The 14,742-nt window shown below is 45.1% G+C and overlaps 1 protein-coding gene across 1 annotated transcript in view; it reads right to left on the reverse strand.

Annotated features, from left to right (window-relative positions):
* ssh2b (slingshot protein phosphatase 2b) overlaps positions 1–10,802 on the reverse strand; it is a 58,018-nt gene extending 47,216 nt beyond the window's left edge. Inside the window, exon 1 of the mRNA XM_063203115.1 lies at positions 10,631–10,802. Within this exon, the coding sequence (XP_063059185.1) occupies positions 10,631–10,693 (63 nt within the window). The 5' untranslated portion in view covers positions 10,694–10,802. The remainder of the gene's footprint in view (positions 1–10,630) is intronic.
* Positions 10,803–14,742: the final 3,940 nt, after the last annotated feature.

The following is a 14,742-nucleotide window of genomic DNA, read 5'->3' on the forward strand; positions in this document are numbered from 1 at the left end:
ACACACACACACACACACACACACACACACACACACACACACACACACACACACACACACACACGCACGCACGCACACACACACACACACACACACACACACACACACTATGCTAATGAATCAGATTGTTCAGATTCATGTGCAGCTACCGGCGACAGGTTCATCAACAACAGGGGATACTCAAGAGTCAAGACACACGCTGGTGTGGATGAAATCAAAGAACAGCAGCAACTTTGCCAGCAACTCTTGTTGAACCCTGACCCATATTGCGTGCGTGCGTGCGTGCGTGCGTGCGTGCGTGCGTGCGTGCGTGCGTGTGTGCGCGGGCGCGTGTGTGTGCGTGTCTTCAGTCAACAGTGACAGGATTACAATAAAAGACAGGCAACTGCAGTCAGGAAATTACAGGAACACTGACTGACTGCATCTCCCCGCCCACGTCTCTACATACCAACACACGTACACACACACGTACACACACACACACACACACACACACACACACACACACACACACACAATAATTGCACTGACACATAACATGCTTATTACATGCCATGGACATCGCATGCGCACACACTTTACAACACGAAACAACACTCACACACCTCCAAGGAAACAAACTGACACACAGACACAACATACAAATTGCATGTCATAGACATTACATACAAACTCTTTGAACAACACAGACACACAGTCACACTACACACAGAACCTGAAAAACACATGCACATGCACATGTATGCACACACACACACACACCAACACACAATGTCATACATGCACACAGTGCAACACCTGCAATTTGCATAGAAACACTCACATAAAATATGAAGTTACATAACATGGATGAAACATACACACACTTAACACAACACAAAAACATATACACACACACGCGCAACACAAAAAGAATGACATTTTACAGCGTCAAGACTACATGAGCAAAAAAGTAGGGAACTCCCGAACGTGTCCTCAAAACAAGAGTTTGTAAATGAGAGCAACCCAAGCTTAACTTGGGTGCCTGCCGTGTATTCAGTAAAAAAAACTAAAAAAAAACAAGCGTCTGTGCACACACAAACACAAACACAAGCGCACACGCACACACAAAGCACAAGAGTGGCATTTAGTCAGAGCTGGCTAGCTGTCTGAATGGGGCATCCTCAGCTGGGGGACCGGCCTAATCTCTTTAGGGAGAGAAATAGAGTTAAACAGAAAAGCATAGATGGAAAGGGGAGAGAACATGAGGAGAGGACTACAGCGACACAGAGATGTTTTTTTTTTTTTTGGGGGGGGGGGAGAGGGACAGTTAACGTAAACATAATCTAATATAATACAAGAGGGGGGTGATTAGGCGGGTGGGGGAGTAGGGAGAGAAATATTGTTAAAAAGGAAAGGATATAAGATGGGAGTGGGAGGGAGGTGAGAGAAGTGGGGTTGGGGTTGGGGGTGGGGGGTGGGGGGTGGGTTGTGAGAGCATGAGTGGTTGAGGACCATAGGGACTTGCTGTTGTTGCCTGGATTCAATTTACATACACTCTGGGAAAATGACCTCAGCTAGGTTTTTTTTGTTGTTGTTGTCATTTCGCTAGGTGTGGTCATGTGAGGAGGGAAATCTTCCGACTATAAACACAGGCGGGTAGCTACACATCTACTTTTATGACTGTCAGATCTCTATTTCAAACACACTTCTCAGTTTGTGTTTGGTTTTGATATTTTTTTTCTTCAGTTCTGCCTGCATTGCAGTTTATTGAGGTCGACTGACACTCTTTCGTTTGTTTGGATTGATGTGTTTTGAACCATGGAGAGAGGATTTTGAAAAACCTACCCACTGCCCTGCATGATATAATTTTGATTCTTTTCTTTCTCTCTTGGTTTGGTCCAGAAATTGGACCAGGGACAGTGGAGGAGGGTGGAGGGAGGGACTTTTGAGAAACCTGCCCAGTATGACATAATTCAGATTTTAGTTTTTCCTCTTGGTACAACCTTCCAAAACAGGTTTGATCCTTGAATGTCTGAGTGAGGCAGCCCTATAGGTGAAGTGCATCCACAAGTAAGAGCCAGAAAACGTGACAGGGGTGGGGGGTGGGGGTGGGGGGGGGTGGGGGGGGGGGGGTGGGGGGGGGGGGGGGGGGCTTTGGGCTTTGGGGGGGGTAAGCTGTCCCAGGCCCAGGGAGAGAGGGGCCCCAGCATTGGGTCCTCACCACACAATACATGTATTGTTTGGGGGCCCTTTCAGGTGAATTTGTCCTGGGCCCGAACAAAGCTGTCAGCGGCCTTCATAAGAACATAAGAGTGGTGGTAAGAGTGTTGACGGTAACAAAGGGCCTATTAGACCAGCTACGGGAACATAACACAGCCTGACTAGGATCAGGGCCGCTACCAGCATTAGCCAGGCCCAGGACAAACTCATCTAAAAGGGCACGCCACTCCCGATACATTCAAAGGAACGAGGAGGCAATTCTGGGAACCTCCCCCTCTCCCTGGGCCCCGGGACAACGGACCCCTTTGTCTCCCCACTCTGTCGGCTTCCCGGACTGGGAGTGCTGGCGTCCCTGCCAAGACATGCTCTTACAGGGGATGAAGCAATGGAAGGGATCAATACGCCATCTCCTGCTATACTACACGATTGATTCTGACACCGTCTGGCTAAGTGGGGCGCCAGATCTCACAGCGGGGCCCGTTTTGGCAGGCGTGTTCGCTCTGTGGTCATCTCCTTGACAGAAAGGTAATGCACAGGAATTAGGGGTTTTTTTGTGTTTGGGTTTATTTTTCCTCAATTTCTGTTATACTGTACTTGATTTTCACCCAATATGTGCGCTGTCATTAAGCACAGTGCTGTCATATCATATGGACAAGTGAGTATGAAACCCACAAGACAGCGGAAAACCTCCCCTCTCGCTCTCGGTCGATCAAGAGAGCAGAGCCAGCAAAACATGAAATTCAACAGTGCCAAGATCCGTGTCGTGGCTACGACTACAACCAAGTTAAATAGTGACCAAAGGGATTGGAGTTTATGGCTGGCTAGATGGCGGTTACAATACAGTGGGACTGCTGGTGGCAGGCCAAAGGGTGAGTGTGAACAGGGCCGCTGACAGCTTTGTCTAGGCCCGGGACAAAGGCACATGAAAGGGCCCCAAACCCAACACATACAATGTAATGAGGATCCAATTCTGGGCCCCCTCTCTCCCTGGGTCCAGGACAAGTGACCCCTTTGCCTAGTGATCCCTTTGCCCGTCGGCTTCCCTGAGTGTGAACACACAGGGCTGTAATCACACATGTCGTCTGACAAATACGGAGACGACCAGTTGCGGGAAAAGGTGACAAAAGTCTGCAACAGTGCTGGACTTCCCATCCGGGGACTTCCATTAAAAAGGGGTGCAATGTTTCAAACCAACTAGGTCAAACCAACAGGCTCACCTTTTACTGAATTCCCTGTGATTGCCCTGCACCTGGCCAACGGTGGAATGTGGACATATCTACTTGTTTGAGGAGTGGGCCAGCTCACTTAATCAAGGGCAATTTGGGAGCTGATTGAGTAAGTTAATCATAGCCCTGCCCACCCATGTAACATAGAGATTTGAAAATGTTTGATTTGGGCCCTGCCGTGGCCAACCGGTAGGGTACTCGCCTGCCATGCGGCTGACCCGGGTTCAATTCCCGGCCCGGTCCTTTGCCGACCCCTCCCCGTCTCTCTCCCAATTCACTTCCTGTCCACCTCTCACGCTGTCCTATCAAATAAAGTCAACAAAGGCCAAAACAAATCTTTAAAAAATACATATATATATATATATTTGATTTGGTATTTTTCCATGTTTATTTTGTAACTGGATTAATCTTGTTAAAAACTCATTCAGTGCAACACCAAGTCAATGAGGATGTCAATGAGGTTGGGCGATCCTGCCTTGTGATGCACATCGCCAACACATCCCACAAATTAGTTGAATTGGGAACTATTTTGTGCCAAGTTTGTGGCTTGGCAGGTCTTTTTAATTTCCTCACATCAGCAGCCACAAATTCAGGGGAATTCTTTCGCAATATTACAATAACCTGCCCCCTATCTCCATCTCCGCACCCTTCCATGGAGAAGGTGCGCGTGTGCAAGCAGGTCTTCCAATACTCCTGGCCACAAATTACTGATCCAGGTGAAGATTAATCACTCAACCACAGATACATGGCAAGAAGTCCCTCGCCGCATAATTAAACAAAACACACTCCATAACCTTTTCAGGAAGACTGCAACAGGTTTTCGAAACCTGTTCACAGATGCAGTGCCAGTCAGTACTGTTGAAATCCTTATCGACATCAAAACATCCTGTGTGCTTGCTCGTAAGGCTGTCAGTGATGTCTAAATTGTAACATGTCAGTTGTTGAGGACACGTTCACTCAAGCGCTCACTGTCTACACAGCAGGTGATGAACCTCAGAGCATACATATTTTGGCTAGCCACGTCCGCAGACAAAAATGGGAATGTTATCACACTTTTGCATCTAGGACACAGCTAAAGGAAAGGTTCATGTACACCGTCATACTATAGGATAGTAGCTACACACCTTCCCAAGCGTGGAGTTTGACTTTACAGGACCTTTGAACAAAAATGTTTTCTTCTTGATATTAGGCATCACAGATACTTTCATTTTGGAAGAATGGCCATTTTTAGGTCATTTTTCATCAGTTTCATTGCTTTAGTAGAGACTACACTTTGTTTTTCCCAGTTAGACAGTGTCATCTTCATGGGAGGAAGGTTTCTTCTGACTAAAAACAATTTGGATGGTATTAGTTGTACTCTCCATATGACATATTTCAATGGTTTTATTCCTTATGTAGGTAGACTTATTGTTATCATTCAGGTTGCTACTGTTTACTGGAATTCTGTACATAGCCAAACAGTCCAGGACAAAACTCATTACACGCCAATGTCAATCATGGTGTAGTAGAGTCATACGTCGGATGATCTTGTGGTTTTTCCAAGTATGTGACCCGCAAAACATGGCATGATCCCAATTGAATAAAGCAGAGGCAGAAGCATTATAGAGCCAGGCAGAGGCTGCATTGTTTATCGCCAGTGATGACAGGTCACATGCAGGGCCAGATTAAGTATGGGCTGGGGCCCCTAGGCTACAGGTTGATGGAGGCCCCCTCAGAATGCAAATTTCGCGGCAAAACGGCATAGTCAGCGTCATAATTCCGAGCTAGAAATTAAGAATAGCATATGTGCAGACAAAGGTCAATACTGCCTCTTGTCACAATTCTGTCCTCCCCACTTCCCGCCCCCCTTTGGCCAACTGGGGCCTTCTGGCAAGTGGGGGCCCCTAGGCTGCAGGCATATCTAGCCTGTGGGTTAATCCAGCCCTGGTCATATGCACAGTACAGGAAGAGGAAGAGGATGAGAGGACGGGCCAAAAGGACCAAGATGGCCAATGAGAGGATACAGGCCCATGGGACTGAGACAGCCACACAGATTTGCCCTGCTGGCTGATTTCCATAATGCAAACGGGCAGGAATTGTTTGGAGCCACATGCAAACTCATCCATCCCCCAAGGCATTGTTTTAGGTTTGTGTGTGTGTAACCACAGCTCCTCATGCCTTCATCTCTCTGTGTGTGTGTGTGTGTGTGTGTGTGTGTGTGTGTGTGTGTGTGTGTGTGTGTGTGTGTGTCCTGCTGCCCGTGCCTCCATCCGTGTGTTGAACTCTGAAAAGAGTAAGACAATACATCCCCACTGGGATTTCTGTGTTTTTTGTCATCATTGTGTTTTGTTTTCAGTCGCACAGCTTCCCAGCCAACGTATTATAGATGCACTAACAAATATAGGTCGATGTGAAATGTTAAGCTTACTTTTGAGTCACCTAAGAAAATGTAGAAATTTAGGAGCATATAAGGACAGAAGCCTATCCCATGTGCTGATTTCAATCAGTCACGTGGACAGGCATAAACGCAACGTTTTGGCCCACCATTGTAATTTGACCTGCTGAGAGTCACCTGCTTAGTCATCTACATGAAAATGTTGAAATTTAGGAACATATAAGGACAGAAGTGGCTGCCTATCCCATGTGCTGACTTATAGCGGTCACGTGGTCAGGCATAAACGCAACGTTTTTGGCCCACCACCATTATAACTGGACCGGCTTAAGAGATGCCAGTGTTGTCACTGTATTACTATTGACTTTGGTGATTCATGTTCGCCCGGTGCCAAGTTCCTTGGGAGTGATTTAGTGGCCAATAATCTCTTATCTGCAAAAGATGAAACCGTGCCAAGGAAGGATACAAAAACCATATGCCACTTTCGCCCCAATGCGGGCGCCCTGCTCGGCCCTAATGGTGCGTGGAGGGAACACAAGTCGCCCTTGTCAGGTAATGAGAGACCTCGAGGTCCAGCAACGCCACAACAAGAGTGGACAACAGAACAGAAAAGGCACAGTGCTTGCTTACAAGGCCTTGAATGACTTGCACAAAAAATATTCACGAAAACAAGCACAATAACAACAAGCAAACCGGCGCTAGGGAGCGTTCACAAGATGGCTCACGTGGCGAGGAGCAGAGAGAGAGAGAGAGAGAGAGAGAGAGAGAGAGAGTTACTGCCATCATATGACTACAGGGGCCATGGAGAGGGTCATCCGCTTCATGATAGCCACACTGTTCCTCATCACAGATTAAAACTCAGTCAAGGCCCTCTCTCTTTGCCTCCAGTGTGTGTGTGTGTGCGTGTGCGTGTGTGTGTGTGTGTGTGTGTGTAGGGCACAGGACAAAATTATCTGAAAGGTCCCTCCACCCAATAAATGCAATGCTATTAGGGCCCAATTCCAGTGTGTGTGTGTGTGTGTGTGTGTGTGTGTGTGTGTGTGTGTGTGTGTGTGTGTGTGTGTGTGTGTGTGTGTGTGTGTGTGTGTGTGTGTGTTTGTCCACACTGAGACAAGAAGGAGAAACCCTGCACAGTCAGAGATCATTCTAAAATGCCGCATCTGAACAACCACCTGACATCAACGACTGACCCCTGAGAAAATCAAATCTACCATTTCTACAGGGTGCTTACAGAGACTCAGCCGCTGCCATTTAAAGAAAGCGTGACGTGCCGTTTAAGTGTTTGGATTTGGGCTGCCTGGGTTGAGTTCTCCCTCCCTATAATCACACCCAGAGTGACAGGAAAAAATACACATGGAAGGACAGTTGTGAGAGCCACGTCAAACACCCAAGAACCTCTTGTTATGATATGGAGTTTGAAGTGGCTTGGTTGGAGAAGGTTGTTACATATAGACAGCAGCTGGTTATGTCTTGGGAATGTGGGCCTACCTGCTCCAATAGCAGCTGAACTTAAACCTTTACACTCTTGAGTGTTAACAACACTTCGGGCATTTCTCAAAACCTAGTGCAGTGTACTTCCAAGTGTATCAGCCTAATTAGTCACACCCAGTGATTGGATACTCTTTATTAGTCACACCCAGTGATTGGATATTCCGTAGAGTTCACCAAAGAGTATCCAATCACTGGGCGTGACTAATTAGGCTGATACACTTGGAAGTGCACTGCACTAGGTTTTGAGAAATACCCAACATCTCAGACTGTTTGGTTGACAAAATTAAAGTGGTAACACTTCACTTGACATGTTCCTGCATAACACATTCATAGCAGCTGTTATAAAGTCTGCAAGAAGCATTCATAATTGTTCCATGACCCATTCATATCAAACCTTTTATGAACCTAGCGGACAGAAGGACAGCAACTTGTCAAAATAAAAGTTAAACAAAGCAGCATTGCGGGTTTTGTTCTGAACCTTCAATGATGACTGATTTTGACAAGTTACTGTCCTTTTGTCTTCCATGTCTATGAAAGGTTTGGTATGAATGTCTTACGAAATAGTCTTGAATCCCTCATGCAAACTATCACATCTGATATGAATGTGTTATTATGTAGCGACACGTCAGGTAAAGTGTAACCATGAAAGTGAATGTACATTTCTTACATTTTAAGTGAAGAAATGGGCTGAATAACAGAGGGCTAGGCCTGTGCCTCTAAAAGTAAACCATATGGAAAAATGGAAAATGGGAAATTGGGAAGTGGAAAATGGGATTGGCAAGTGCCTCCCAAGTGGAATCTGGTCACATTGTGTATGTCAGGTCAAAATAAAAAGGTAACACTTTACTTGACGCCAGTGTCATGAGCATGTCATTACTGTGTCATAATAGTGTCATGGCACATGGCACTGTTGGCCTTCAGTGACATTCGGTTATGGCAATGTCACTTAACAGTGATGACATGCAGGGCCGGTTTTTAGCATAGGCCGGCTAGGCGGTCGCCTAGAGCGCCATGTGAAGAAGGGGCGCCGAAATGGCGCTCTCCTATGCGTAATTTTGCGATATGAAGTTTTTTTTATGAAGTCGCAATCAACAAAGAGTGGCGAAAGCGCTCCTCACGGCAAAGCGCCCCTCAGCCAATAGTAATATCTCTTCCAACTGTCTCTGGGAAGTCTGTGAACCAATAAACAGACAGTTCTGAGAAAGGGGGCGGGACGAGTGACAGCGTTCGGTCTATTTTGAATTTGGAGACTCACTCGAGAGACAGAGGGGGCAAGCGCAAACAGTAGTGCTGCTCTGCTGCTGGATGGAGATTTATTATGTTCTCAATTAAAACCACTCATTGCATGATGCAGGAGTTCAGAGGGTTTTGGAACTATGTGATTTTAATCAGCAACGTTTGGTGATTATGGAAAGCCTAATAGTTATGAGGTTACTATTTGGAATTAGAGAGAAAAAGAGCTTTGTTCTTGATCAGAGAAATCGCTAGTTAGCATGCTAACATTAGCCAAGTATGCCAAGCAATGAAATCCAGTAAATAGTTTTAGTAAGCCTACTCACTACTCACTAAATACCCCCTTTTCATCAAAGTTGTCAAGCAATGTAAAGTAAGACTGGTGCAATGTTTAAAACAATTTTAGCTGCCATATCTCCTTCCATCCACATGAATTACCTGGTTGTTGTAAGCTTAAAAAAAACATAATTTCCAGACCAGAAGGACATAGCCTACATTAATCATGTAACAGAACCATGCACAGCAGACAAGTGAGGCTATTTACTATATTTTGTATATTATGAAATTCAATAGCGTGACAGCTCTTCTCCCTTTCTCTCACCCTGTCCCTCCAAACACATAGATAGCCCCCTTCTCATTCTCCTACTCACAAATGCACCACTATTTCCAGTCCAGAAATGAAATTGGTTTGGAAGACAGCACAAATGTGTAGCTTATTAAAATTGTTATGCTGCCATGCTTTGTGATGCTGTAGATAGTGTAGATCAATGCAGACCTCCTTGGTAGGCTTATTGTCTACACATGCATTTTACATGCAAATGTAGGCTACTGTATCACTCTCCTGGCATTTCAATTTCACGTTACAATTCAAACACATTGATAACCTCCCTCTCATCTGGGGTTGGGGGCCCCACCACCATCACATCCAACACACCACACAGTGAAGCTACTTTCATGCGACTCAATCTGATGTGTTGGTCGCCTGTCAAAAAGAACCTGTGAGGTATAAGAAAGATTTTTTTTTTTCTTTCAAAGGTGGGGGGGGGGGGGGGGGGGGGGGGGGGGGGGGGGGGGGGGGGGGGGGGGGGGGGTTGGGGGGAGGGGGCGCCAGAAATCAAACTCGCCTAGGGCACCAAATAAGCCAGAACCGGCCCTGATGACATGGACCGTGATGACATGGACATTATGTTCATGATTTATCTATAACTGTGTCATGACATGATTATGACACAGTAATGACATGCTTATTACACCAGCGTCAAGTAAAGCGTGCAACAGCAAACTATGCATCATCCTCACTGGCATCTACAAAGAGGATGGCCTTTACAACAACCCATCTCACTGTGACCTATAGACTGCCCTCGCCTTAGTACGCGTCCACCCTGAAGTCTAATTTTCACTTTCATCTCCGAATGTAAATGCAAGTAGGCTTTGTTTAGTAGGGGTTTGCTTTCTCCACACCTTGGCGTTGGCAGGCAACGCGTAAAACAAAGTTGCCGCTTCCTGGTTTCCTGAGGTTGGTTCGGTCATGTAGCCTACACAGTACACTGCTTTTATGTGAGCCATTGAAATTGACCAAGGGTGTCTATCTATCATAGACCTACCATGCGCTTTACACAATCGCATGGAACAACGGTGTCTCGTTTCTGTTTTATATTCGACCTGATGTCTCAGGCAATGCATTTGCCGATGCGGGAGAGTGCGTTTCGTCTTTCCGGTAGGAAAGCAAGCAAGCAGCAGCCAAATTTGCATGACCATAGAACATAAAATACAAGCGGCTAAACCCATCTTCTGTTCCAATGGAGGTCCATTGGCTACGCATGACCACGGTAATCAGTGGGTTATGGAGGCTAGACAGATCCAGTCAGGATGGCCTATATCCACTGCTGCAAATATGTATCTAGCGCAAATGAAAGGCATCTGCCTTTGCATTGTTTGGGATTCGACAACATCGGATACATTGTAATTACAATTCTATTCCTAACGCATGCGCAAAGCAAGTGCAATGGCTAGGGACAAATGGACAATCGGAAAAAACAGCGGAAATCAACCCAAAAAACTGCCGTCTGCGGAAGAAAGGCTCTCTGTTGAAACGAGCATAACTTACCGAAACGCAGGGGCTGGATGTTGTGCTTGGAGTAGGGGAACGTTGGACAGTAACCAACGCCATTCAGGCTCCGAGGAGTGGACACCTGTGAGAAAGCGGCAGTGGAGAGACGTACATATCGCTAATTGTAAAGTGAAATCAACTGCACCCAGGGTTAGTTCGCCTGCCTGTGTTCACCGATCGTTCGTTTTCCTCATTGGTGCCAGATGCGCATGCGCATGAGTCACCAGCTGTCAAGCCCTACACTACCATTAACCTTGTGTGTGCTGGAGTAAATTCGACCGCTCGTAATATGTACATCGCATGCGTAAAATTAATTAACATGCTTTAATGAATTGGGTGGTTCAGATGTACTCATTTTACCATCTAGGGATAATTTAAATGGCATCCCATAAGGAATGCGTTACGCTCACGTTGCCATGCCCAAGTTATTATGAGACGCTTGAAACCACTGGATACTACACTGTGGGAACTAGTCAGCTGCCTCCCCAGTAGCCTACGTCTCTGTCATTTGCTTGCCCTGTATTGCTGTAATACATTACAGTTAGCCTATCTACTTTGAAGACGCTTGTGAGACTTGTTGAAGGGAAAATTACAAATTAATATATTACAATGTGAGGTGCCCAATGTTAGATCCTTAGTTCAGTGCGCACGCCGAATATTTTGTGCGCGTGTCCAGTTATCGACTTATCACTTGTCCAGTAGGATTCTTCCCAAGACACAACGCTAACCCACATTCCCATAAACATAAAATGTGTCAGTGTGATACTGAACAATGTTCTCTTTGAAAAAATATTCAGCATGGACTCTGACCCAATTAAATGAATGTCTCCTAGACAGAGCTCTCGTGCACAGCTGTTATGTTGACAGGAAATTGGTCGCAGACGAACAGTAACCTCCACCCCGACGTCTCATCCTGTTCATACCACAGAATGTCGCTCACACGCGCGGGCGCGAGCACGCACCCATTTAATGAAACGACAACATTGTTGTTATTTGGAGGAGACAAAAAACGTCATTGAGAGTGGACAGGATAATCATTTAAAATTCTGCCCAATGCCATCATTTCTACTCTGGGATTAGGGGCGAGAGTAGAAGAGATGAGATTAGGATTACCAGAGGGATAATAGCGCCGAGGTTTCAACTCCAGAGACAACATGAAGAAAAGGAGTCTGCGTTTTGGCTCTCCGTAAATGATCGATGGGGGAGGGTTTTGGGGCAACTCATTGAATGCACAATTACTTTCCCCAATGTTATCTCTTAAACAGTTAAACACTTAGGCTAAATAGGCCTGCAATCCGCAATGAGTAGTTTCTATTCCATTTTCCATTTCCATTCCATTTTGTCTGTTTATTATAACTGTTCCTGTCAACTTTAGGCCTATGCCAAATAGCCCACTACTAAGACCAACATGATAACACAGTGCATCGTGGTACTCCAGTGCAGACACATGTGTGAACTCATCAATTGAGCTCTTGTTTTGTCTCTGCACTACCGATTACATTTATGAATTAGGCATGAGAATGCAGGTTACAGTCAAACCATGGAGTACAATAGGTTATCGTCATACTGCCAAAAAATACACATTTGACAGTGAACGCCATCATCACTTGTATTCTGCATCTGCACCCACAGCTGTTTTATCACATCGCCCGGTTTTAAATCCTGGCGCCATCTAGTGTCCATTGTTAGTGCCTTACTATCAAGGAGGAAAAGATGCTCTCCAAGAGCAGCAGTGCTGATTAATCTTGTAAGGTGTTCAAAATATGAAGGATGATTAATTCAATGTTAGTGTTTAAATAACGAATCTGTACTGGTTTTGTCACCTAAGATGGAACTTGCGCCTGGTATGTAGGAATATTTATTTTCTTCACATTTCACATTTTTCACTGGCCTTGGGTCTTTTTCTGTGAGGAACATTACCCCCCTATTTCTATTAGCCTATCAATATATATAGGCCTATATATTTCCGTTACAATACTAATTGGATGTTGACCAGACAAGGCAGAGTGTGAAATGTAGAGTAGTAGAGTAGAGTATCATTTATTAATCCCGAGGGAGGGCACTGATACAAATATATATAGTAATAAACATGTAATAATAACAACAAAATGAACAATAACAATAACAATAGTAACCAATCTTTAGTAACCGATATTTATGTCTTTACAGTTAATATGTTATCACAACAGAACATGAAGTGTTTCGTAAAGTATTCATCCGGTCTCCTGTAGTCCCCACGAGTGTGAGCTGCACTTCATATAGAGTTGATCTCACATGATGAAGATGGAGCTAGCTGCAGTGGAGTTGTCATTTACGGTCATTTCCTGTTGAGGTCATTGAGTGTGCATGTGTGTGTGCATGCATGCTTGCGCGTGCGTGTGTGCGCATACATCATATATTTAGGTATGTACAGGTGTGTGTGTGTGTGTGTGTGTGTGTGTGTGTGTGTGTGTGTGTGTGTGTGTGTGTACACATGCAGAGAAGTGTGTGTGTGTGTGTGTGTGGGGGGGGGGCGGTGGTTGTTACACATGAGGCTCCTCCGTGTGTATCGTATGTCGTGGGGTGATGCTTTGCAATAAGCGCTGCGAAGAAAGAAAACTACCATCAGTGAGAATAATAACATAAATAAGAGACACATAACAAGTCGTCAAGCTCTAAGAGTTCATATGTTGATCAGTGTGGAAAACAGGGTGAAAGAGTTCTTTGGTTGCTGAGCAAGAAAGACAGGTTACACAATACTGTAGCCTATGCTGATAATATTTTACCACCTCTGTTGTAATGTCAAGGTGGTGGTGTCTGGTGTGAAATGCCAATGTAAGCGAATATGTAATACAACACTTGCTTAGTTTTTTTAACTGATGAAGAAATACTCCAGCTAATACTTCAGCTAAGCCCCCCACATTTGGGCTTGCATGCCCACGGGGACCCTGGTTCGAGTCCAGTCTGAGTCATTTCCCGATCCCACCCCGTCTCTCTATCCCACTCGCTTCCTGTCACCATCTCAGATTGTCCTATCAAATAAAGCATAAAAGCCCCTAAAATTGTATTTAAAAAAAGAAAGAAAAAATACTCTCTTCAACAATCAATGCTCCTAGGCGGCCTGATAAATATCTATGACAACTGGTCCATGACAACAGTGCTTACCAACAGGTCTATGACAACAGTACTTACCATATGTACATTAGTAGTTACTACATGGCTTTATACTATGGTAAATACTATAATGATAGATTGTCTTACTTCTAACTCCCTTTCAAATGTCTTTGCTGTAATTGGCACACTACACATTGTAGAATAACATACATAACACTATACTGTAAATACAAAAGCAAGCTACTATCCATTGTACTAGGTAATTGTAATATCATTGTTTAGTTAAACTTATGTCAGAGTTAATGCTCACCGATATCGATATCTCAAACACATGGGTGCTGCGAAGGGGGGAAAGGTGTTACAGATTCTAAGGGCCCAACAGCACTGACAGGGTCCCCTGGAAGGATGCTGATGACATCATTTGTCATTGTGGGGGCTCAAAATGTGATTCTTTCATGGGGCCCAACATTGTTAGCGGCGCCCCTGCTCAGACACATCGTACCTGTTTGCAGGTGCCAGTGGTGGAGCAGCACAGGTGGTAGGTGGCGTAAGCAGGGACGCAGATGATGGAGGAGACTCCAATGGCGTACCCCAGTGCCGTGGTCCATGGAGGATAGACATAGTCAAAGAGCTTCAACTCAGGAGCAACCACCAGGAAACTGATGATGATGAACTATACAGTAGTACACCCAGCACAGGAGGAGGTCAAAGACATACATGGGTCATGACATAAAGCAAATTATTTTATCTACAGATGCTTTCATTATACTATTAACATGTTAAATGAATTGCATATTGCACATACTGCTACACATACACATGCATACAAACACATGTGCATACAGTATGTGTGTGTATGTGCACGCATACACACACACACACACACACACACACACACACACACACACACACACACACACACACACACACACACACACACACACACACACACACACACACACACACACACACACACACACACACACACACCAGGAGGAAGCAGGGACTGAGGACCT

The sequence above is a fragment of the Engraulis encrasicolus genome, chromosome 7, assembly GCF_034702125.1.
Source record: "Engraulis encrasicolus isolate BLACKSEA-1 chromosome 7, IST_EnEncr_1.0, whole genome shotgun sequence".
NCBI lineage: Eukaryota > Metazoa > Chordata > Actinopteri > Clupeiformes > Engraulidae > Engraulis > Engraulis encrasicolus.